Here is a 26,289-nt window from a genome sequence, read left to right on the forward strand (position 1 = left end):
GGAAATGGTCCTGTCATATCAACTGAAGCCACCAAAGGCGACTGAGAGCTCTTCCCCAGAGGACCAAGAAGGTTTTAACATACACAGGGCTGTCTAACATATGTTTCTGTTTTTCGAGACAAAGTTTCTCTGTATAATAGCTCTGGCTGTCCTGGAACTTGCTCTGTAGACCAGGCTGGCCTCGAACTCACAGAGATCTGCCTGCCTCTGCCTCCCAAGTGCTCGCATTAAAGGCGTGCGCCACCACCGCCCAGCAACCAGACACATTTTTTTTTAACAAGGTTTTTAAATTACAGAAATAAAATACATAAATTACAGGGTGTGGTGGTGAATGCCTATTAAATCTCAGCACTGGGCAGGTGGAGGTAGGAAGGTTTCAGAGTTCAATGCCATAGTAAGACTATTCTGGATGGGTAAGTGGATGAGTGAATGATTGAAAAGCTTAACGTCTAAGTGTAGCTAAAGTAAGTCGCAAATACATTTTCTTCATGACCAGCTTGAAGCTCTCATGTAGCTGGTGGCAGCCATTGATTGGACAGTGTGGATTTTGGCCCCTTCTTAGAATGGCTGACAGGTTTTGGATGGTGCCAGGCCTGGCATTGAGTTCCTTCCAGGTGTTTCTGGCCAGATGCAGCAGATGTTTGCAGCTTCCTTCCTCAGCCTGATGGTATTTCCTCCATCTTCCCCCTGGCTACAGGACGCACGCCAGAAATTCCGATCTGTCCTGGTCGAGGCGACGGTGAAACTAGACGAACTGGTGAAGAAAATCGGCAAAGCTGTGGAGGACTCGAAGCCTTACTGGGAGGCCCGCAGGGTGGCCAGGCAGGTAAGGTGGCCTGCAGATGTCTCCCCCGCCCACTGCCCCCACCTGCATTTGGGGGTCACCCTTTGGTTTCTGTATCTCCCAGGGAAGGTTAGAAGCACTTGTCCCATGTGAAATGGCTCTGGCTTTGTACACGGATGGCTGCATTTGATCAGTTTTCCTATACCCTGCCCTCATCAGCTCCGTTCCAGCTCATGACACCATTGATACTGTATGGGTGCTGATAATTGGATGGCTCTTGCCACGTGACTGAGTCCTCTCAGTTGGAGAGCTGGACTCATGGACATTGTGAATGTGTCCCGAGCCCTTGCATTCTTCTGTCCTAGTGGCTGCCCGAGAGGCACCAGGCAGAATGACCCCCGAGAAGCACTTCTCACCTCCTGATGCGTCCGTTTGAGTGTTCAGCGAGCGAAGCTGAAGGAATCCATGAACAAACGTGTGAATGATGGGCGAGGGGAACCACCAGCCAATCCCACATCCTCTCCTAACTTAGAATTCTCCCCCTCCTCACCACTCACATCCCTCCAAACACTTTCCTGCTCATAGCTGGGGGTGCAAAGCAGTCTGGTTGGCATCATCCAAATCATACGTGGTGGGCGGGGCCTCACCTGGCTGCCGCCACACCTGAGTGGGTTTTACATCCTCCTTTTCTCTTCTGTACCCCAAATCTCCTTTGGGACAGGGGTAGGCGGGAGCTGTACTGGGGGGCACCTCATCTGCTGGGAAGCAGTGGATTGTGACATATCCCTTCCTTCTCTTTTGCCACTAAGGACAACAGTCATGATCTCTGAGGCCCCTGGGCAACTATTGAGTTATCAGCTATAGGCGGATGATGCCAGATCCTGCAGGTGGCTGGCTGCAATGGGCAGAGCCCAGATGAGGCTTGAGGGGCTTGGAGTGGAGCTGAGCATGCAAAGCCTCTCACTGACCTCTTTCCTGCTTGCTGGTGGGAAGTGGGGAGAAGGACTGGGGTGCCACTGCCCCCGGTTCCAAGGGACTTTGGTCTCTAATGGAGGAACTGGAAGGATGAGAAGGCTCAGGCAGGATGTTAACATTTCATTCTGTGGGTGACAGGTTCCCTGGGCTTGAGCCAGATGTTGTGACTGGCCCCCGTGACCTTTCTGATGGTAGGAGAGAGTCCCACCTCAGCTGCTGCCAAGTGGGGTTCCTGTTTTCTTCCTCTGCCTCCTCCCAGCTCCCTGCTTCCTTTTGATGTTGGCAAACCCCCCTGACTGGCCCTGCAAGGTTGTAGCTGAGAGCCCTGCAAAGCCCTTCCTCCAAGTGTGCATCCTGAGCTGCATCCCATTCTTGAAATGCTGGAGGAGGCATTGTTCTTAGGACTGAAACGAGAGGACATGTCTGACAGTGGAGTCCTGGATGAGCTTGGGTTTCAGTGTCTTTTTTTTTTTTTTTTTTAAGAATTTATTGTGGAAAGTTTAGAACCCGCTTACTCCCTCCCTCCTCCCCTTCCTCCTCCTCTGCCTTTTCCCTCTTCACAGGTGGTTTCACACATTTGGACTGCCTGTATCCCCCCTCCAGCATCCCATTGAATCCCACATGGTACTCCAAGGAGAAAAACCTTTCCTACAACTTGGCTTTCTGTAAAGAGTTTAGAAAGACGTAGTCATAGGACCAGCAGAAATTGTAGCCCTGCGTCAGAACTCTACATTGCCTCGTTCTCAATGTCAAATCGTTTTCCTGACAATAAATCAGGCCATCTTTGTGACCCTGAGACCAAGTCCAAGTTAGACCAAGAGGAGCCAGACCTTGCCATCTTTTCTGAGCTGGGCTGGGGGCAGGGGGCTGGCTTTGATTTCTTTGGGAGCTTTTGTGCTGGGGCCCAAGCTGTTTCCAAGGCTGTCAGCACGAGGGTGAGGGCCCTGTGGCATGCCCTCTGCTTGCTCTGCTCTGCGGGGTCTGATTGCCCCAGCAGGAGTCTGGGACCGGTCATGTTATCACTGGCAGAGCAAGTTTTGTTTATTTGCTGGGTTTGTTTTTTTTTTTTTTGCTTTCTCTTTTTAAATTGATAAAACATCGATAACAAGAAAATTCCCACTGAACCAGTTTTAAAGTTTGCTGGTTCAGTGGCATCGACATTTACTTGGTTATGCATCCCAGAGCACCAGAACTTTTTCCCTTCTCCAACTCAGGTTCTGTAGCCATGACTACACAATGGCTCCCCATTCCTCTCTCCGCACAGACCCTGGCAACCATCCTTCTGCTTCCTCTCCTAGGAGCTTTCCTACTCTAGATGCCTCCTCAGTGTCGAGGTACTGAGGAATGTTCAGGGTTTGTGACTGGCTCATTTCATTTGACTTAGGTCCCTAGTGTTCACCCGCAGTGTATTCGTCTGTTTATTGAGACAGAGTCTTACTATGTAGAACCAACTGACTTCACAGAGATCTCCCTGCCTCGGCCTCCCGAGTGTTGAGATTAAAGATGTGGGCCACCATGCCCGGCTCCCTTCTTTTAAAAAATTATTTTATGTGTATTTATTTTGTGTGTATGGAGGTGGAGCATGGTGCCACAGCCCACACGTGGAGGTCAGAGTACCACTTGCAGGAGTCCGCTCCCTTCTACAGTGTGGGTGCTGTGGATCACACTCAGGTAACCAGGCTTGGTGGTCAGAGCTCCTTTACCCTCTGAGCCGCCCCACAGCCCTCCCTCCGTTTTCAGGGGGAATGTTACTCTCCTGCCTGTATTACCACATCAAGTGCATCTGTCAGCACTGGCAGTCTTGTTATTTTTAAATGTTTGGAATGCGTCAGAAGAGGGCAGAGCCCTTTGTAAGTCTGTGAGGGCAGCGTCAGCACAAAATGACAAGGTCAAAGCTCAGCGCTGCATGTTGGGTGTTTATGGGGCCACTTAAGGCCACGTTCTACATTTAACCTTCTCCAGAAGAGTCGCCAAGTGAGGAAACATTTGAAATTTGTAGAGTGACTTGGCTGGAGAGCTGGCAAAGCTTGGCCTATGAAGCCAGGCTGAATGGCTTAGAATCCCAGGTCACTGGTTAGTTCAGCGGGTCTCTTCCAGCCTGAGCCTCCCCCTTCTCATAAAATGGACTCGTCTGTCAGCTAGAAGCTTTTGCTACAAATCAAATCACTGTGACTTAGTGGCTTGAAACACTATTTAGCTTATGGCTTTGCCGGGCAGTGTCTTTGCCAGTCTTGTGTGTACACGGTTGGCTGCGTGTGGCTCATCTTGGATGGCCTTATTTGTTAGACTTGGTTGGTTGTCACCTGGGTGGCAGGGGTGACTGTCTCTCATTCAGCAGGACAGACTGGTCCTTTCACATGGTGTTGGATTTCAGGAGCAGAAAGAGCATGCCCTTCCTAGGTCTCTGCTTGATTAGTTTGTTGATATCCTTCTGGTTGGCGTGGGTCACATGGTCAGCACCATTCCAGGAGGTGGAGAAAAATGACCTTCACCCATAGGCATTTGTGTGATTTACCCTGGTGATTGATTTAGTGTCCTGGAAGCATTAGTTAGAGAATGCATTGTTCTAGATAATCTTTCTGTTGAATACTGTATATCTGTGGTGGATCTGCTACCTTAAAAAGATACAATAGCTAGAGAGATGGCTTAGCGCTTAAGCACACATGCCGCTCTTGGTGAGGACCCTAGTAGTTCTCAGCACCAACACCTGACGGTTCACAACTGCTTGTAACTCCAGCTCCAGGGGATCGGATGCCACACACATACACACATAATTAAGAACAATGAAGATACATCTTTAAAAAAAAATACAACAATAAAACCCAAACAAAAATACCAAAAAATCTAGGCTAGCGCAAGAAACAGACCTTTGATGGCTGGGAGGGGATATGAGACGTCAAGACCAAATGCATCCCACAAATGCAGCCGCTTTCCCATCTTATCTGTAGCTTCATTCTGAACTGCAGATGCTCCTCCAGCACGTAAGAGAGCGAACGCGTTCATATTGGCAGTTTTCCTCTTCCGTTTTCCGGGTGTGCGTTACAGAGTTGGTTCATTAACTGACTCATGGCCAACAGGTCTGTAACTCACGCTTGTGTGAGGCTCAGCTAGCTCACGCCTCTCTCTGCTCCATGAGGTATATATCACACTCCTGTGCTCACCAGCACCAGAATCACTTTATTGATGCCCTTTGAGGCTAATTTAAACAGCAAAAAAAATCACAAAAATGTGGAACACATGGCACTAAATAGACTGTGGAGAGAGGGTCCTTGTTGACTGTGTGAGAGCAGAAACAAGGCAGAGAGTCACCTCAGCTCATGTCTGAGATGGCCTGCTGCTGCTGTCACTCCCTGCGTGTGTCTCAGTGATCCTGGGAGCATCCCAAGCATTGATTCAGGGTTACAGGCAAGCTTAGAGAAAGAATACAGGTCCAGTTGTGGGTATGAAATCTGGGAGTGATGGAGATCACCTGGGCTTGCTAAGTAAAGAGCTGGGGGCTCAGTTGGTAATGTGCCCACCACCACATGGGGAATGACATCTCAGTGGGATGCTACTGACCAGGAAAGCCTGGGAGACCAGCGTGCTTGAGTCCTGTGGGCCAAGAAAGAGGCTGTGGGGATGGCAGGAGAACAGAGGTCTAGGGGAGAAAATGGCATGAATGTGAACATGGCTAAGTATGTCCGCCCAAGGGCCTGGGAAAAGAGACCAAGGGAGCTGAAGGACCACTCAGGGATGGAGCATGAAGGGCCATGAGAGAATGTGTACAAGCCACAGATCCGCTGGGGCGTGGCGGGGGCCGTGTGCAGGAGAGCGCTTGTGTTGTGTGGTGTCCCTGCGTGAATGGAGCACCATCTTAAATTTGTTTTGTTTTGAGTCAGGGTAGCCTAAGCTGGTCTTCCATGTGCTAGGATTGCCAGTGTGAACCATCAGGCCCAGGTCAACAGCAGCACTTGACTGAGCTCTAACTGTGGTAGGTATCATGCTTGGTATCATTAGCGCCCCTCCTTTTTTTTTTTTTTTTTTTAAGATTGATTTATTTTAATTTTATGTGCATGAGTGTTTTGCTTGCACGTATGTCTGTGTACAGTACCTTGGGACCCTCTGAGGCCAGAAGAGAGTGTCAGATCTCCTGGAACTGGAGTTTCAGGTGGTTTGTGAGCTGTTGGTGCTGGGATTCGAATTGGGTCCTCTGGAAGAGCAGTTAAGTACTCGAAACCACTCAGCCATCCTTCCAGCTCTCCCCCGCTCCTCCTCCTCATTTTATAAATGATAAAAGTAATATTGGAGCCTAAAGATTGTTCTTGGGCCTCTACCCAAACCTTTCCAGTTTGGAGGCCTCCTCTGAGAGAACAGGAGGCCGGTTAATGCCAAATGACTAAGTAGTTAGCTGGGGTCAAGACTGTGTGCTGGTCTGCCTGGCCCAGAGGAAGCTGTCAGAGGGTCTTGGGGGGTGTGCGTCATTTCTCAGAACAATTGGGTGGAGGTGGCTGGATGCCTCAATGGGACGACATCTTGAAAAGGCAGGAAATTCAGAGTGATAGGGAGAGTAAGACGGGATGTGTGTGGAAAGCCAAGGGTCAGAGGTTAAAGATGGAGGAGAGAGGTGAAGGTATTCTTTTACACACTTGAGGGCACTTCCTTTTGGAACAACCTTGGGGAGGTTAAGCTGGCCACGAGGCACCACAGTCCTGAGTGACTGAGGAGGTACCAGGCAGCTGAGCCTGTGGCAGTTAGAGCATTTATATAATGGTGTCAGGGGGGGATTAGCTTCCTCATTCTCAGAAAGGTGACAGGCTGAGGAAGTACAGTGTGGTGCTCAGACCCTGAGAGGAGACCGGCAAGGATCGGACCCTGGTTTGCCTGGTTCTGGCTGCCGCCTGATGGTAGGCACATTGTGGGCACTTAGGGACTGTATCGTCATGGCTGGCCAACCCATGACAAACTGAGGAGACATGCAGGGCACACAGCAGACTGATGTCTACAGGCACCTCACTCTCTGCTACCTGCCTCTTCTGGGCTGGGGCAGCCAGAAGCCCCTCCTTTTGTTTTTCATTTTTACATTTAGTGATGTGGGTCTGTCTGTCTGTTCATGAGCACATGGGCCGTGGCATGTAAGTGGAGTGATGATCAGAGCACCATTTTTAGGAGTCCGTTTTCTCTTTCCGCCATGTGGGTCCCGGGGATTGAACACGGGTTTGTCAGGCTTGGTGGAAATCTCCTTTGTGCACTGAATCATCTTGCTGGCCAGTGGTGCTAGAGGCGTTTGCTTGGTTTAGGCCCGGGGCCTTCACAGCACACTGTTCGTCTCTTGGAACTTCAGCCCCACTTCATCATATCTCCTCCTTCCCATTTTAATTTCTGCCCAGTCAGTTCTCACTGTGGGACTTGGGTGAGGAGGTCTGGCTTGATGACGTACATCCCTGTGGCCCTGGTCACATTCCTCTTGGTGGCCAGAGGCCAGTTTCTGGGAACTGCGTCATCCATGATGCCCGAAGTAAGGGTGCAGTGAAGTGAGGGGGCATTTGCCTCAAAGCAGAGTGATTTACAGCGTGGAGGAAGTGGAAGCTTCCCTCTCCGCTGCCCAGAGGATGTGCCCTGCCTGGCAGTCTTGGCTGGAGAGTCTGGGAAAGAGAGAGCATTTTGGAAGCCTAGATTTTTTTCCCCCTCTCTTTGTTTTTTGGTATTTTGAGACAAGGTCTTGCTATGTAGCCCTTGGCTAGCCTGGGACTCCCTATGTAGACCAGGCTGGCCTGGCCTTGGGCACATGGAGATCTGTCTTTACCTTTAGAAGGCTGAAATTAAAGATATGGGTTACCATGCTCGGCTTTTTTTTTTTCTTTAGGTTTTCATTATGTAGTCCAGGATGTCCTTGAACTTCTGATCCTCCTGCCTCAGCCTCCCAAGCATTGGGATCACTAGTGTGTGCCACCATGCCCAAGAAGCCAATATTTATATGTTTTTGAGACAGGGTCTCACTATGTAGCTCTAGCTGGCCTGGAACTTGCTGTGTTGACCATGCTGGCCTAAAACTATGAAATTCACAGAGATTCGCCTGCCAAGTGTTAAGATGAAAGATGTGCAACATCATACCTGACTGAAGCCAGCACTTTTGAATTAGAATGGGCTCTGGAGATGAGTGGCAGCCTCTGCCAGGCCAAAGCCCCTAACACAGAGGAACATGTCTTGGCAGGAGTGAGCTGTTCCACACCAGAGCTTAGCTAGTGAGCTCTGCCTCAGGCATCCTGGCCCAGGGCTAGAGCTAGAAATAGATATGGTATGGCCCATCTGGAGGAGGTTTCTCTGGTGTGGACATACTTGCACTTGACCCTTCCCAGAGTGCAGGGGGCAGGAAGGCTGGCACAGAGGGCTGGCTGACTGTGAAAATCGAAGGCAGGCAGGGAGGCAGGAGGTGCTCATTGCCATACTAAGAACTGTGTACCAAGGGCTTGCTTTTCTCTCTCTGGGGCATAGCCGATTCCCAGCCAGCGCTGCTGGGTAGGCGGCAGATGGGCACCACAGAACAGTCGTGAGAAGGGAACCGGTGTTGTGGGGTCCACTGTGCTGTCTGAGTCCACAGAGCCCCTTACATATATCTAGTGACTGCTGTGTATTTTATCAGATAACAGGTTGAGGATGGACAGTGACAGGATCTTGCTGTGACTCAAGCAGGCCTGGAACTTGCAATCCTCCTGCCTCTGCCTCCCGAGTGCTGAGGTGAGAGCCGGAACCACCACACCCACTTGTGCTTCCTGTTTTTACTAGAACGTGGTCCTGGAGGGGACAGTTCCCTTCCCTCCCTCTCTGCACACCACAGGCATTCCCTGGAAAGAGTGACAAGGTGATTAATCATCCAGTTACAGAAACTCGGGATTTTCGTGTTTCTGTAACTAGTTTGGTCAATACAGTAGGACTTTTATGCTGTCAGGCAACATGATTTGAGCTCTGGCCAGAGGGCAGGGTTCCTCAAGAGCACTTTGGTACATTTTCAGTTCCTGTTTTTTCACTTTGGGGGTGCCCCTGCTTTTCTACTTTTTCTTTTCCCCACCCCCACTAGTGATATTTCCCCATTTCCTTCCCATGAAAACTGACCCTAAAGGACCTGATGAATTACCTGGATTTGGCATGTAGCTCAGTAAAATATTTTACTAGTATGTTCAAAGCCCTGGTTTGAGAGCCAGAAGTGCCCCCCTATACACACACAAAAAAAAAAAGGAAAGAAAGAAAAGAAAAAGAAAGAAACCCAAGGCATGACGACACACGCACAGCTGTACTCCCGGCACTTCGGAGGACAGGAGGTTATGGTCAGCCTGTGCAAGAACATGCTGATGTAAAAACACAGCTCTCAGCCGGGCGGTGGTGGCGCACGCCTTTAATCCCAGCACTCGGGAGGCAGAGCCAGGTGGATCTCTGTGAGTTCGAGGCCAGCCTGGGCTACCAAGTGAGTTCCAGGAAAAGGCGCAAAGCTACACAGAGAAACCCTGTCTCGAAAAACCAAAAAAAAAAAAAAAAAAAAAAAAAAAAAAAAAAAAAACACAGCTCTCACCTCAAAGGGAATACGTTTATTCTGGAGCTAGCTTTGAGGGACCAAGTCCCCGAAAACTCAGAACTAGGTTACCCCGGTTCCATGTTCCCATACAGAAGCAGTTTCGCCATTTTTTTTTGTTTGTTTGGTTTTTTTTGTTTTGTTTTCCATTGAGACAGGGTTTCTCTGTGTAACAGTCCTAGCTGTCCTGGAACTCACTCTGTAGACCAGGCTGGCCTCCAACTCACAGAGATCCACCTGCCTCTGCCTCCACAGTGCTGGGATTAAAGGTGTGTACCACCACACCTGGCTCATGGAGTTTTATAATAACAAAACATAGTTATAAATCAAGGCACACACACACACACACACACACACACACACACACACACACACACACACACACACAACCACTGGTAGGTGTGTTAGAGAGGCAGGTACAGCAAGTTTGGTAAGCCTCCTTTGGGCCTGAGAAGCTATCTGATGACATTCTTAGCTTTTGGCTTGGTGGAAGCTAGTGATCTGCTAAGTAAATAAATTCCAAAAGGTTCTTATCTGTTAGTCACAAGATGTTCTGATACCGACTAGGCGAGGAATGGCTATCCGGGGGGCCTACAGCTAGCCTGAGATAAGGTGACTGACCTCTGGACCTGCAGCATTCCAACCTCTGGGCATCACTGCAGCCTTAATCAGCCAGTCCGCCTTGGTAGCCTCAGCATCTTTCCAGGAATTTTCTCACAAGCCATCCGTCCAGCCCTCCCGTGTTTTATATTTATAGGCTGAATCTGGCAAGCCTACAGAAGAACGGGGCTGCGTTGAGGTATCAGCAGGTGAAGGAGTGTTTGGGGTGTTAGCTGCCCTTCTTTTGGGCTGACTGGCTGCTTGTGGAGCAATGCAGGCCTGTTTTACAAGGACCCATTGCTTAGCTGGGGGTGAGCCTGGCTTAGGCACTAGTGAAGACAGTCTGGTGCTCCTGTGGCCGGGCACTGCCCAGCCAGGAGATTCAGCCCCATAATCCCCATTAACAAAGCCGCTGGGAGCTGGTCAGCCCCAGACAGAATTCCAAAGGGCTTCACATGAGGCCGCGTCAGCTGGCTCCTTCTGAAGATTCTTCTGGAATTTGGGCCCCTCAGAGGCTGTTTCTTCTTCCCTTGACTTCTCCGGCCACTTCCTGGTTTCTCTCTTGGCAGACTTCTCCTCTCTCCCTCTCCTCCTCCCTCCCGCCCTCCTTTCATTTATTTATTAAGACAGTTTCACTCTGTAGCCTATACTAACTTAGAACTCATTATGTAGCCCAGGCTTGACCTTATGGCAGTCCTGCAGCCTCCTAGGGAAGTATGGGGATTAGCTTCGTGAGCTACCACACCTGGCTTCAACTTTCTGCCTCCCCTCTTTCCTTTATTTGCATATGTTAATTGAAAAGGTAGTGGGTTTCATGATAGTATTTTCGGGGGGAAAAAAAAAGAGACAGGGTTTCTCTGCGTAGCTTTGTGCCTTTCCTGGAACTCGCTCTATAGACCAGGCTGGCCTCGAACTCACAAAGATCTGCCTGCCTCTGCCTCCTGAGTGCCGGGATTAAAGGCGTGCACCACCACCGCCCAGCCATGATAGTACTTTCATACATGTATATGGTAATCTTTGATAATATTCACTGGCCCCTTTCCTCTGCTTTTATGTAGTCCCTTTTCTATCCTGTCTGCTAAAAAAGAATTAAATTAATAGTTTTATTTTGAGACAAGTCTCCCTGTGTAGCCCAGGATGGCTTTGAACTCTTGGTCTCCTGCTTCGGTCTATTTTTTGTTTTTGTTTTGAGAACCAGTCTCATGTAGCCTAGGCTGGCACAGAATTTACTGTGTAGCCAAGAATAACCTTGAACTCACAACCCTCCTGCCCATCTTCCCTGTGCTGTGCTGGGACTGCAGACATGCAGACCCACACCTGCTTCCTCTCTTTAGCTTGGTTTCCACATGAGAGATAAAACACATGATGCCTGCCTTCTGCCTACCAGGACGGTCCTAGTGAGTTTCAGTTGTCAGTGTGACAGCCTAGAGTCAGAGTCACCTGAGAGGAAAGCCTTAGTTGAGGCATTGCCGGGATCAGATTGGTCCGTGGGCATGCCGAGGGGAGTGGTCTTATTTGCTGATGCAGGAGGATCCAGCCCACCGTGTGTGACTCCGTCCTGGACTAGATAGAAAAGCCAGCTGATCATGAGCCGGGGAATGAGCCAGCTAGCATCAGCACTCTCTGTGGTTCCTGCTGTTCTTGACTGTGGGTTTCCTGGTCAGAGATGATGCTGGGTGGAACAGCAAGGAGTCCTGCCTTCAGATTCCTGCCTCGAGTTCCTGCTCCGACTTCCTCCAAAGGGTGCCTGGCAGCACGAGATGGAGTAAACCCATCTACCCCCACATTGCTTTTGGTCGGAGTGTTTTGTCACAGTGACAGCAAAGTAACCAGAGCAATGGTTGTCTCCAACCCCGCCACTGTTTCTTACAAATGGCATGCTTTGTTCATTATGGCGGATAACATACCACATTTTCTTTTCCATCTGCTAATGGACATCTAGGCTGACTCTATGACTTGGCTGTCACGAGCAGTCGCATGTTGAATGTGGGCATCCCGGGATCTCTGTGATACGCTGACTTAGAGTCCTTCAGGATGTACCCGGAAGTTGTGTAACTGGGTCACAGGGTAGGGCAGTTCTATATTTAGTTTTTCAAGGAACCTCCACGTGGATTCCCATAGTGACCCCTTCATGATTTGTGACTGCTTTTTTAGTTAATTACTGGCTATTGGCTGTGTGCTCCTTCTCTGTATAAGACCTTTCCTAGGCTCTGGGGAGTCGCTGCTACCTCAGAGGGAGGAGGAGCGGCTCTGCCTCACCCTTGGGGCTGTGACAAGCTGTCTAGGGAGCCTCTGTGTACATTTCACTGGAGAATGGTTCCGGTAGACACCGGAAAAGCTACTGTTGCTTGTTGGTCCATCCCAGCCCTTTGCGGAAGCCATGCTCTGGGGGAGCTGCTGCGTTCTTTTTTTGTGAAAGGGAAGACTTTGAGAGCGCCTGAGGCTGTCAGTATGCTTTGAATTTCCGGTCTCAACCTTGAGGCCTAGGCTAGCCCAGTGAAAGTCTCTGCATATAGAAAAGTCTGGGAAGTCTGTTTTCACATGGGCCTGGGTCCTCCTCCAAGGCAGTAGGAAGTGTCTGTACTAAGCTCTTCGTATTTTTAAGTATTTTTTATTTATGGGTATGTGTTCGTGTGTGTGTGTGTGTGTGTGTGTGTGTGTGTGTGTGTGTGCAAGCAAATGGTGGGCCAGAAGAAGGCATTGGGTCCCCTGGAGCTGGTAGTATAGGTGGCCATGAGCCACCTGATGTGGGTGCTGGGAACTGAACTGGGGTCCTTTGGAAGTGCCCTTCAGCACTGAGCCGTCTCTCCAGCCCACATCTGTGTGTGAGGATAGAAGGAAGAACAGGGAAGGTGTTGGACTCTTACGTAGTCCCACACAGTACACTGCTTCCATTGATTGTTAGAAGCTGTTTATGTTGTCAAGGAGCTGGTAGGAGCCTTGGCTTTGAGCCTCCTAGGTAGGTTTGTTTCTAGGGACGAAAGGGGGAATGGATATCAGGTGGCCCCTAACAGCCTTTCCATATCTGCGCTGTAGTTTACTACCGTCTAGAAAGGCCCCTGGCTGGAATAGCTGACGGGTAGGCATATGTGACCCGCAGAGCAGACATGGAACCCCTCTGGACAGAGAAGCACTGTGTGCCTACCCAAATTCCTCTGCTGACTCACACGCCACCCTTGCTGTATGGGAGACTTCCTTTCTCTTGTGTTGTATGGGAGTCCTGTGAGGAACTCCTTGCCTCCCACACATCTGTAAGTGATTGTCCTTGTGTTTCAGAAAGTTGAAGACTCCACTCAGACTTTCTCTTACAAATATGATTCTGAATGACTCACTTCCCAGAGCCACATCTTAGATGCAAGCCCTCGTGGCGTACGCACACTGGTGGGATAGCCTTTCCCCTGCCCCAGCTCATCTCCTGGTGCCCCCATATCTCTGCACCACCTCCCAGCCCAGCTGTCTTGCCAAAGTCAGTTGTGGTGATAGCCTTGCCCAGAGGAGCACACACGGTGGTTAATCTTACATGTTCTGTGGTCAATCTTACATGTTTTGTGGTTAATCTTACATGTTCTGTGGTTGGATCGTGCTGCCTGGCATGTGGTCAGACATTGCAGGGCTTTTCACAAGGGTGCTGATGCAGCTGGGACCTGAACAGGACAGAGACCCTCCCTGTAGCAAGCGGGCACTGTGCAGACTTGAATTGCAGCCCTGTCTCTCTCTTCTTGGGGACCCCTCTCCCCTCCACAGATTCCAGGCTTGCTGCATGATCCCAGGAGCCAGTACTTTAAAGTCAATTGTTCACACGTCTGCAAGATACATCAGCCAGGTGCTAAGCCTGATGGTCAGGGTTTGCTCCCCAGGACCCACACGGTGAAGCAGAGACCCAGCTTCCACAAGTTGTCCTTTGAACCCTCGTATCATGCCGTGGCACGTACATGCCCCCCCCCCCCACATGCATGTACACAAAATAAATGAAATATTTGAACCGGGTGGTGGTGGCGCATGCCTTAAATCCCAACACTCAGGCAGAGGCAGGTGGACCTCTGTGAGTTCGAGGCCAGCCTGGTCTACAGAGCAAGAGCCAGGAAAGGCACAAAGCTACGCAGAGAGACCCTGTCTCGAAAAAAACAACAACAAAAATTGAAATATTTGCGAAAAAGAAAAGTTAGTGTTCTAGACTTGTGCATGCCGCCCAGACCCTAACTGGAGATTCTAGGAGACCCTACCTGCTGAGCGCTTTGTTTCTGGGTCCATTGTCAGGCCTCAGCAGCAAACACTGGCCCAGAGGCTTTTGCATCTGGCTGCCCTGCACTCCAGCTGCGCTCTCTGACTCGGGCTGTCCTTCAGCGTCCCACTCCCCATCAGCTCACAGTTGTCAGAATGTGGAGTTCTTCTCACAACTCCTGAACATTCGAGGGATGTTCTGCATCATCACACATTGTTGCTTTTCCTCCCCAGACTGGCTAGCTCAAAAAAAAAAAGGTTTGGGGTTTATGGAAATTTTAGAATTTTGGATTAGGGATGTTCAACTAATACAATCTATGTAATTAATATAAAACCCAAAAAAGTCCAAGATCAGAAACACCATGGTAAGGGATGCTCAGCCTGGCTAGGTTGGGGGTGGGAGGTTGACACTTCTAATGAGCTCAACACACTAGTGAGCTGAGTGTACCAGGCAACTGACAAAGCCAAATGAGCCAGGGAAACCCTAAAAGCCAGAGCAAGCCGGCATGGGAAGCCAGGTTCCCCGGCCGACCCGGGTTTCTGGATGCAGATCATCTGCTGTCCTGGTGATGAGACTCTGTCTCCAAGGTGTTTGCAATTTTATTGAGAAAAACAATTAGGCGGCAGAATCATTCAAGATGTTGGTTCCCAATAAGTTTGACAATTTTCTATTTTCTTTCTCCTTTAAAACAAGTGTGTGTGTGTGTGTGTGTGTGTGTGTGTGTGTGTGTGTGTGTGTGTGTGTGTGTGTAGGTCAGAAGATAATTTACAGAGGCTGGCACTCCTTATACCATGTGAGTCCTGGGGACCAAACTGAGGCCATCAAGCTCTAAAACAAGTGTCTGTACCTACTGAGCCATCTCCCTGGGTTATCTCCTGCTTTTTTTTTTAACTGATAAATCGATTTATTAAAAGAGTTAACTTGGGCATCTGTATTGGTGGCTTCAGCCTCCTGCTCAGCACTGCTTTAACACTCAGAAGTGTGTGTAATCACTGTGGCTGTGGACTCAGAACTCTCCCCACAAATTTTTTCTTGTATTAATTTTTTTTTTTTTTTTTTTTTTTTTTTTTTTTTTTTTTTTTTGAGAACTAAGCCACTTTGTAGACCAGGTTGGCCTCAAACTCACAGAGATCTGGCTGCTTCTGCTTCCCAGGTGCTGGGATTGATTAAAAGTGCATGCCACCATCTATGGCCTCTTGTAGTGATTGTTAAGGTCTTGGTGGGATGCAAACTAGCCCTTTCATTTTCTGAGGATCATTTCCTGTATGCCTCTGGGCAAATCAGCATCCACTTTACTCCAGACTTCACCATGCACCCGGTAAGGGCCATTTGGGTTCCACAGGTGTCTTTCTGTATCTTGAAAAGCCATAGCTGGGATGTGGTTTCCTGAGCAAGAGCAAACAGTAATGAGACACAATGGAGGGGTGGAGCAGAGCTCTCCCGCATCCTCAGCCTCAGAAGATGCTCGGCGTTTTCAAAGTCGGTTTCACACGTGCTATCATGTGGTAAAATACACACTGAATCCTAGACCTTTAAGTTTCAAGATGTTAAAGTTTCCCGCAGGCTTGTGTTTCCTGAAGTCTCTTGGGGATCTGGGTTATGCAACCTCTAGCTTGGAAACAGTGCAGAGGGGATGAGCTGGGGCTGGAGGCATTCCTATGGTAACTTATGCATACCACTGGTGGGACTCTTTCCCGGCGCTTTCACATCCTTGGATCCTTCCGAGAACAAATGCACAGGGAGCCACATTGATTTTATTGTGTGAGCCGTAGGAGAGCAAAGAGAATCACAAACGCCTTAAAATAAGTGGCCACAAGGGGTTTGTTCACAGCATGACTCATAGCTGGATACCTTAATTAAACAAATATTTCTTACACACTGGCAGCCTTTTAGGTGTGGGAAAGAAAAAGCGCAACAGTGGGGCTGGAGGAATCGAGTGGCTCCGTGGTTCAGAGTGCTCCTGCACTCCACAGGACTGGAGTTTGGTTCTCAATATCCATATTGGGTAGCTCACAACTTCCATAACTCCATCCTGCTCCAGTGGATCTGATGTTCTCTTCTGGCCTCTCTGGGCACCTGGACACGTGAGACACACACACACACACACACACACACACACACACACACACACACACACACAAATGGAAAAAAAAAAAAGCAGCATGGCAGCTGTGCCCTCAGGAGGCTTCCTGGTCCTAGGGGAGACCGTGACCCTACCATGAGTGAATGAGAGGATGGTGTGTATTGGACTTTTGCTGTAGGGTCTTGACCCCAAGGCCCTTGGGCCTGGGGAACTGAACAGATTTCACCTCGTTGTGTTGGTTCTATAATTGGAGTCGCCCTTCAGCTTCCTCCCGTCATGCTCTCCCTTCACACTCTTCCTGGCTCTGTCGCAGGTCTGCAGGCTGACTGGGAGGCACCCTGAGCCTTCATCACAGAGTGAGTTGGTGTTTGCAGAAGTCATTCTGCCGCGGCCAACCATCCCTTTGACTTTCTGAGTACTTTTTGTCACAAAGGCATGGAGACTATTCATGACTGTGAACTTACGCTAGCGTGGCGGAAAACAGCCTCCAGGTGGGCGTAAGGAATGCACAGGTTGACTCAAGAAAGCCTGGCATGGGTCAGGGTTAGTGTGTGGGCTGGTGGGGTGGCAGATGGATTCTCCAGCTTATTGTGGCTATCCCCATTACCCCCAACCCCCGTCTCTGAATCCAGAGAGCTGTCTCATGTCTCTTCATGGCTTTATAACGTTAGTGGAGTTTCTCTGGCCTGAAGGTGATGTGAAGAAGTTTGTGGTTATTTATTGTCCTCAGAACGGTGGATGGCTTGTGAGTAATGTGCTGTCAGGTAGATATCTGTGCCGGGGCTCGGGACAGCTCCTCCTCCATCTGGCTGTGGGGTGAGAATGATGATACAGAGGAGGCGCAGTTGGTTTGGAGGGACCTGTGGTCACCTGTGTGTGATAGGTGTGCTGCCGTTGGCCATGCTTGTGCTCTTTAGGAGTTTTTGGTCTGCAGACTCAGCCCAGCAGCTGCAGGGTGATGCAGACTGCCTTGGAAAGTTCCTGGCCACAGGTTGGAAATCTAAGTTAAACGGGAATTCAAAAAAGAGGAAGAGCCTATGTGGTGGTGATCACCTGTAATTCCAGCACTGGGGAGGCAGAGGCAGGGGAATCGTGTTCAGCCTGGGTTCCGTAGTGAGCTTAGTGAGTGTGCTTAGAAGAATAGGGCTATTTACTCTGAGGAAGATAATGGCTCATAACTAGTTGAAAGTTTTTCTGTGTCCTTCCTGGTCCTGCAGCTGCTCAGACCCAAGTAAACATATAGAGGCTTATATTAATTAAAACTGCTTAGCCATTAGCTCAGGCCTACCACTGACTAGCTCTTTTATTTAAACTCAGCCCATTTCTGTTCATCTTTATGTTGTCACATGTTCCACGCCTTTACCTGTGTTTTGTCTCCTCTCTTCGTCTACTTTTGTTCTTGTCTAAAGCAATCTAGAGACACAGTGTATCACTTCACCTTCCAACACCCTGGTATTTCTCTCACATGGATGATAGGAAACTTTACAAGATTACATCTTGGGTTGGGTGTGTAGCTCAATGGTAGAGCACTTCCCAAGTGTGCACAAAGCCTGGGCTCAATGCTCAGCAGTGGGGGGCGGGGCGAATCACTTCTTTCTAAATTAATAATAACTTCATGTAATTCAGTCCTTTCTCGGTTGTTTAAAACATGCATTCTTCGGGCAGTGAGATGACTCAATTGTTAAGAATGCTTACTGCTCTTGCAGAGGTCTGGCTCCCAGCAAGTCTCACAACTGCTGTAACCCCAGATGAAGGGGATCTGATGCCCTCTTCTGGCCTCTTCAGGCACCGCATGCACACAGCACATATATATTCACACAGGTTAACACACATGAACATAAATCTTTAAAGACTGTGTTCTTATGACTGGCTTAAAGGAGCAGTGTCCAGCTGTTTGACACTGTGACATGATATCACCTACAAATATATCGGGCTGCATTCACGGCTATCCTGAGACACAGATGGCCTGTGGGCCACAGTTTGGACCTGCCGGGTGTAAAGCATCTGACTGGAAACAGCTGTGTCTTTGGGGTGTATAGTGTGACCCACCCTTCTGGCTCAGTTGCACGGTTGCTCAATCCAGTGACATAGTTTTGAGTTGAAAGAAAGAGCTGTGTAGCAGAAAATGAGCAGTGATAGCTGATAGGAGGCACGTTGGCTGGGTGTGGTGGCACATGCTCGAGGACACTGAGGAGACTGAGGCAGGCTGGGCACGACTTTAATTCCAGCACTTGGAAGACAGAGATAGGCAGACCTCTTTAAGTTCAAGGCTAGCCTGGTCTACATAGTGAATTTCAAGCTAGCCAGGACTACATAGAGAGTCTCTCTCTCTCTCTCTCACACACACACACACACACACACACACACACACACACACACACACACACACGACTGAGGTAGGGGGATTGTATATGTTTGAGGCAGACTATATTACATAGCCAAGTGCTGGCTGCCCAGGGCTGTGTATAGCAAGACTCTGTCTCATAAAATGAAATTAAATAAGGTGGAAAGAGGCACTTTTGTAAACTTTATAGAAGTCGCAAACATACCCTAATAAAAAAAAAACACATCTAAGAAGAAAGTGGGGATAGGCTCTGTGACTGCTCTTCTTGGTTGTCAACTTGACCACATCTGGAATGAACTACAATCCAGAAATGGAGGGCACACCTGTGAGAGATAATGTTTTGCTTGGTTTGAAATAGGTGAATCCACTTCTAAGCTGGACCTTTGAGGTACGAAGAAGACACTTTTGATTAGGATCTTAAGGCAGGAAGCACACCTTTAATCCCAGTCATGCCTTCTGCTGGAAGTCTATATAAGGACATGGAAGAAGGAAGCTTTTGCTCTTGGCCTGCTTGCTCTTTTGCCTTGGTAGCAAGTTCTAGAGCATTAGAGCCTACTTCTTTGGCATTCCAGGATATACTGAAGACCAGCTGAGACATCCAGCCTTGTAGACTGAGCAACTTCTGGATTCTTGTACTTTCTGTTCATAGCCAGCCATTGTTGGATTAGTTGGACCGTAGCCTCTAAGTGATTCTAATAAATGCCATATATATAAAGAGATTCAGTCTATAAGTTCTGGTATTCTAGAGACCCCTGACTAATATAGGCTTGAACTCATTGGCACAGGAAAGGATTTTCTGAGCAGGATGCTGACAGCACAGGCACAAAGACCAGCAATTAATAAATGGGACCTCATGGGGCTGAAAAGCTTCTATAGCCAAGAACACCATCATTCAAGCAAAGTGCAGCCTGTAGATATGAAAAAAAACTGTCATTTATACATCTGATAGAGGGTTAGTATCTAGAATATATAAAGAATTTTTTAGGGCTGGAGAGATGGCTCAGAGGTTAAGAGCATAGACTGTTCTTTCAGAGGTCATGAGTTCAATTCCCAGCAACCACATGGTGGCTCACAACCATCTATAATGAGATCTGATGCCCTCTTCTGGCCTGCATGCAAACATGCAGACAGAACATTGTATACATAATAAATAGATAAATCTAAAAAACAGAGAATTTTTTAAATGAACATCAAGAAATGTTTAAAAAAACATCAAGTGTGGTATAGAACTAAACAGAAAATTCTTAAAAGACGAAAAACAAATGGTTGAGAAACACTTTCAAAATGCTCAAAATCTTTGGCCACCAAGGAAATACAAACTAAAACTACTTTGAGATTTTCGTCTTCTATCAGAATTGCCACGATTGATCAAACAAATGCCAGCACACAATGGCAAGGCTGCAGGGAAGGGGAACGCTTACTCATTGCTGGTGGACGTGCAAACTGTCGCAGCCACTGTGGAAATCAGTGTGGAGGGTCCTCAAAAAGTGGGAATTTGAATTACCACAAGATCCAGCTATGCCACTCTTGGGCATCAACCAAAGGACTCTGCATCCTGCTACAGAGACACTTGCCCATCCATATTCACTGCTGCTCTATTCACAATAGCCAGAAACTGGAAACAGCCTAGACATCCATCAACTGATGAATGGATAATAAAAATGTGGTAATTTACACAATGGAGTATAATCCAGCTGTTAAGACAAATGAAATTATGAAATTTTCAGGCTCAGGGATCTGTTCAAAAGAAGAGATAGAAAAATTGTAATAAGCCAGAAGTGATGGAGGACTCCAAGGAAATGGTGCCTTCTAGATACAACAGGGCTGATGTCAGAGACTGTGACAGCACACACAGGACCTGCACAGGTTCAGCCGAATGCCTGAGGAGGGGACGTGGACACAAAGTCCCACCCCCTAACCAAGAAGATACTTGCAATTGATACCTGCTGGGAAAAGAAAAATCAGTCTTCTCTAATGGAGTGTACTTGGTATATCAACCACACTCCAGGGCAGACCTCATGCGTAGGAGTAGTTAGCCAACAAACACACTCCATGGTGTGTGTGTGTGTGTGTGTATATGTATGTGGTGGGGAGCATGTGTTTTATTTTGGTACTTTTTTGTCTTTCTGGGTTTTGTTTTTTTTATTTTTTTGTTTTTAAGAGAGAAAGGACATGAAGTTGGGTGAGTAGAGATGGGGGGGCTGGGAGGAACTGGGGGAGGGGAAGGGATATGCTCAAAATATATTGTATGAAAAAAAATTTAAGGGGGAAAAATACCTAGCTCAGCAGTTAAGAGTACTTGCTCAGTCATGAGGACCAGAGTTTGGATCACAGAACCCACATAACAAACTGAGTATTCTGCAAATAACTGTAACTGTATCTCTGAGATGTCCAATATCCTCTCTGGCATCCGTATGATCACAGCTACACACATGTACTCACATTCATGCATGCTCGCATGCATGCACATGCGTGTACACACACACACACACACCCCAAATCTTTAAAAAAAAAAAACAAAAACAAGACTGCCCAAGCAGAATTGCTCAGTTGCTGTCCCCTGACACATGTGCCCTGGCAGGCCTCTTCCTTGAGGAACACTTCCTGTGGGTGTGGTGATGCTGTGCTTAGATACTGTAAGGAGACTATGGGTGTTATCAGAGGCCTTGGCATTCCAGCTGGACACAGGGAGCCACTAGTTCAAGGTTGCAGGCCCAAGACAGTGGTCTTTGTTGGGGCCAGGAATGTACCCTGAACCTCTCGTATCTCTGGACACAGCCTCCTGCCTCATAGTGACCCAATTGTCCCAGCCATCAATGCCAGTTCTGTGCAAAGCATTGGAATGTGTCTTTTGTTAACATGCTGGTGTGGTAAGAGCTGGGAATCCTGGGGAACTGGGACGCCACAGGGGGCCTGTTTGTTCATATTGGGGATGGTGGGAAGTGTGGGTGCCTTCCTCACAGTCCCCAGGTCAAGAAGGCTATGCCTGCAGGGTTAGAGCCAGAAGGCTCCCTGGTGGAGAGGAAGGAGAGGAGGAGGCGGGGTCAGAACTTGGCCAAGGGCTCCTGGTGTCTCCAGGTCCTTGACACTAGAACTGAGACCAAGGCCAGGGTGGGAGGAGACACTGTGTCCAGTTCCAGCTTTCTAGTTCTGGTTTCTTTTCGAGGTTCAATTACCCCCTCTTTTTATTTCTATTTATTTATTTGTTATATGTATGGTGTGCATGTGTGCATCACAGCACTGGCGTGGTGGCCAGAGAACAACTTTGTGGAGTCAGTTCTCGTCTATATATGTGGGTTCTAGGGATCGAACTCAGGTCATCAGGCTTGCATGGCAAGTACTTTATCTCTGTCTCCCCCCCTCCAACCATCTCTTCCGCCATCCCCCCATCTTTCTCTCTCTCCTTCCCCCTTTTCCTGTTGGCTTTTTTTTTTCTTCTCTTTTCCCCATTTCCCCTTCTGTGATGGCCCCTAGGGCCTTGTGCATTCTAGTCTCTGAGCTGCAGCTCTAGCCCACCCTAGTTCCTTTCACACCTCTGCTCTTGTCAGCATCAGATTATTAGCTGCCCAGGACGTGAGGTATGATGACAGAGGATGTGGCCTTTCTCTGGTGAGCATTCAACATCTCCTCTGGTATAAGGCAACACTCCACCGCTTTGGAGTGTTGGATGATGGATGACTCAGCCACTTTCAGCCCCGAGTCTCCTTTTTGTATCCCAGTGGAAGGAAGGATGATTATATTCTCAGATTCCTATGTGCCTTTTAGACTCTGAAGCTAGATGCCTATCCTGCAGATGGCAGAGTAGCAGGCCAAGTCATGAGTGGGTGTGTGGGATGGGGGGTTCAGTCCTGTTGACTTGGGGAGGCTACCACAGGAGAGGGTGGTGTGGAGTTTAGAGGTATAGAATGTAGTTCATTTTTCCTAGCATGTGTAGGGCCCAGGAAGAACAGTCACTGCCGTATGTCCCCTATCGGATGCACCTGCCACGGGCCTGGTCCGGGACTCCCGCCTTCAGGAGTCCCTTAGCAGATGGGCCTCTCGCGGCTGCAGCACCGCGGGTGTGGGAAGAAGCCCTCGTGGGACTGTGGGTGCACCCTTCTGGAGAGGGTGGGTGGGGAGAAGTTGGCATCTGGTGTGTCCCTGCAGCCACAGGAAGGGTGTGATCTGGAATGGGTTGTTCCTAGAGGCCCTGCTGCACATGGCCGGCGTTGGTGTCGATTGCTAGTCATAGTGATGGAGGTACAAGCAGGAGGAGGGAGTAGTAATGGGCTGACATGCTGATTCAGGCTGAGCTGCTGTGTCGCAGTTCTTGCCCTCTACTGTTGACGGTAGGTTGCCCAGCCACCCATCCATAATGTCAGTGTCAGAAACACGCCGGCAGCACGTACTGCATGATACAGGGACCAGGGGCTCTGGGTTCCTGACTGTGATATGTGCAAGATGCCTTCCTTAGAAAAATGAGGGGGTTTAGACCGGGTAGTCTAGAGACCTCATTACACCCGAACCTTTGGTGTAGCCAATCCAAATATCTGGATGCCCTTCAGAGAGCAGTTAGGAGCTGAGTGGATTTTGAGTCAAAGGACACCCTGCCTGTTGCCTTCCGGCAACCTCTTCTCCTTTTCACCCCCGCCTCACCCGTGGCACCTTGTAGAATGCCCGTGTATTTTCAAGTGCTTCGCAGACACTGCTGACGAGGGCTGGTGTGTAACGAAGGTCACCCATCCGTGAGCAGCCTTTAAAAATTCTCCCCAAGGCTGTTCCATGAACTGTTCGCATCCCTGAGTCATGGAGTATTTCAGTCTTTTCCTGTGAGCATCTTACAGCCCAAACAGAGCTGGGCATGTGCCTCAGTGGCACTCTTAGACACAGGCCTCACCTCTCCAGTTTACTCATTGGTTTTCTCTGCTGAGTGAACAACTGCATGACCTCGGAGCCCAGAGCCAAAAGCCCTTAGTCAGGTCACGTAATAACAGGGTCTGGGGCTTTGTTGTGCTTCAAAGGCTGAATTTTAATAGTTGTGTCCAGGATCTCTAGGTGTCATCTTTCATATGATGGTGAAAATTATGAAGCTGAGTGGGTAGCTCAGCAGGAGAGCATTTGCCTGGCATGTGTGAGCTCCTGGGTTCCACCCACAGGATAGATGAATAAATGAATGAATGAACTAACTAGATAATCAGCTTTCTCTGGGATTGCTAAATTGGCTTCTGCTGTTCAGGGTTCTGCGTCTTGTGATGTAACTGGAATACTCTATCAAGTTAAATTTCAAATTGCTCTTGGATGATTCTAATGGCATGGCCTCAGGTCCAACACCGGAGAAATCTCTGCCTGGAGACTTTAATAACTGACCTCTTCCTTCACACTCTTCTCCTCTCTCAGTTCATGTCTAGTGTGCACCTCAGAAGTCCCCACATCTGTTTCCAGAGCTCTTTCCACCTTCTAGGTGTTCCTTCTGCCGTACCTGACTTCTTGACATTGCTGTAAGAAAATGCCTAGACTGGAGACATAAACATCAGGCATGTTCTGGAGGCTGGAAGTCCCCCAGAGTTCCCGCAGAGTCAGTGTCTGGTGAGGAGTCTTTCCTGGGCTCGCACAGTGTGCTCACTGCAGGAGTTCACGCTCATTCTTTTCCTAAGATTTTATTTTTGCCTTTTTATTTGTGTGTGTAAGAGGGTGCTGGGTCCCCTGGAGCTGGAGTCTCGGGTGACTGTAAATCTGTCAGGCACTTGACGTGAGTGCTGGCAGCTGAACTCCCGTAGTCTACTAGAGCAGTAAGTGCACTTAACCACTGAGTCCTCTCCAGCCCTCAAGCTCATTCTTAGTTACACATTAAATTTAAGTTTGAAGCTGGTCTGGGCCATGTGAGTCGTTGTCTCAAAATTAAATGAAAGAAAGAAAGAATGAATGAATGAATGAATGAACATGGGGATAGGGAGTTGGCTCAAGGAGTAAAGTACTTGCTATTCAAGTGTGAGGAATGCAGTTGGGACCCCTGGCACCCATATAAACGTTGGGTAGGCGTGACAGCCCACCTGTAATGCCAGTTCCTGGAGAGGAACAGAGAATCCTGGAAGAAACTAAGTAGCTAAACTAGCTGAATTGATGAGCTCTGGGCTCAACTGAGAGATCCTGCCTCACTATATAAGATAGAGAGCCATCGAAGAAGACACCTATTGTCAACCCCAGGCTTCCACACGCAGGTCTGGAGAGATGGCTCAGTGGTTAAGAGCATATACCACTCTTGAAGACCTGGGTTCAATTCTCAGCACCTATACTGGGCAGCTAAAAACAAAACAAAACAAACAAAAAACCCAAAACACTTGTAGCAAATGAACAAACACATGTGCACATACCACACACACATACCACAAACAAACAAACAAAACACACAAAGGCTGGTGTAGTTGGGAGGCAGAGACAGGAGGATTGTGGCAAGTTCAAGGCTGGCCTGGTCTACATAGAAAGTGCAAGGCTGACATGGTCTACATAGAGGCCTTTAAAAAATTGTGATTTGACTCATTTGTAATCCCAGACTTTAGGAAGGTGAGGCAGGAGAATTGCCTTGAGTTTGAGCACAACCTCAAAGCCTCAAAGGAAGATATCTCAAAAATTAAATAAGTTGCCGGGCGGTGGTGGCGCACGCCTTTAATCCCAGCACTCGGGAGGCAGAGCCAGGCGGATCTCTGTGAGTTCGAGGCCAGCCTGATCTACCAAGTGAGTTCCAGGAAAGGCGCAAAGCTACACAGAGAAACCCTGTCTCGAAAAACCAAAAAAAAAAAAAAATTAAATAAGTAAATAAACAAATGGAAGAGGGGGCAGAGAGATCCCATTTTAGGAAACATTCGGGGTCCAAGGGATGAATCCCTGTGTTTTCACTATTGTAAAGCTGTGGGTAGATGGAGTCTGGAGGGATAGGAAAAGTTTCTGCAACCAAATAAGCCTCTCGGATGCAGCAATCCAAATCAGACCAAATCAAACTGAATAAGAAAAAGCCCAGGTTTAATGGGGAAAACGGTCCCTAAGGATTTTCCAGCCCCCAGGGAGGGGACAGGGAAGAAAGACCGAAAAACCATGTGTCTGTTTTCTGGGGCGCAGTTTAAGTACTCTGTGGGAGTGGTCTTGAGCATCTCTCGGGGAGGAGTGGTGTTTGGCAGGCTTGAGGCAGGGCTGCGTTTGAGGAGAGAGATGGGGAAGGGGAGTTGAGGTGGACTTTCCACCAGAACCTTCCAGACTCTTTGGGTGTATGGGTGCCAGGGGCTGAGGTGGAGCTTCCACCAGAACAGGATGGGTCACAATTCACCCTTTCCTGAACCTGTCCAGATTCACCCTTCTTGAACCTGTCTGGAAAGATGGAGGCCCCAGGGCTGTCCTCTGGGAGAAGGAAGAAAGGGTAGGAGGATGCTCAGCTTGGGGAGGGTGAGTCATGTCTGGTATCCAGTTACTTTTCAGTGACTGGTTAGTTCTAGAGAGGGTGGGCATCTCTATCCCTATGTGGCTAAGGCTACCTCAGTGGATGTAGTTGGCTGGTAAGTGGACATTCATTCAGGCTTCTATTATTATTATTATTATTATTATTATTATTATAAATTAATTAAATCTTTTTGAGACAGGATCTTGTCGTATAGCCCAGGCTGGCTTTTAAAAGTACTCTTTGCAGGTGGTGGTGGCACACACCTTTAATCCCAGAATTTGTGAGGCAGTGACAGGTGGATTTCCATGAGTTCGAGGCCAGTCTGGTCTA

The 26,289-nt window shown here is 48.6% G+C and overlaps 1 protein-coding gene across 1 annotated transcript in view; it reads left to right on the forward strand.

Annotated features, from left to right (window-relative positions):
- The window catches only part of Sh3bp5 (SH3 domain binding protein 5), a 69,135-nt gene that overhangs the window by 26,247 nt on the left and 16,599 nt on the right, over positions 1 to 26,289 (forward strand). The window contains exon 3 of the mRNA XM_052733643.1: positions 698 to 826. Coding sequence (XP_052589603.1) covers positions 698 to 826 — 129 coding nt within the window. The remainder of the gene's footprint in view (positions 1 to 697; positions 827 to 26,289) is intronic.

This window comes from Peromyscus californicus, unplaced genomic scaffold, assembly GCF_007827085.1.
Source record: "Peromyscus californicus insignis strain IS unplaced genomic scaffold, ASM782708v3 Scaffold_12__1_contigs__length_115047231, whole genome shotgun sequence".
NCBI classification, from domain to species: domain Eukaryota; kingdom Metazoa; phylum Chordata; class Mammalia; order Rodentia; family Cricetidae; genus Peromyscus; species Peromyscus californicus.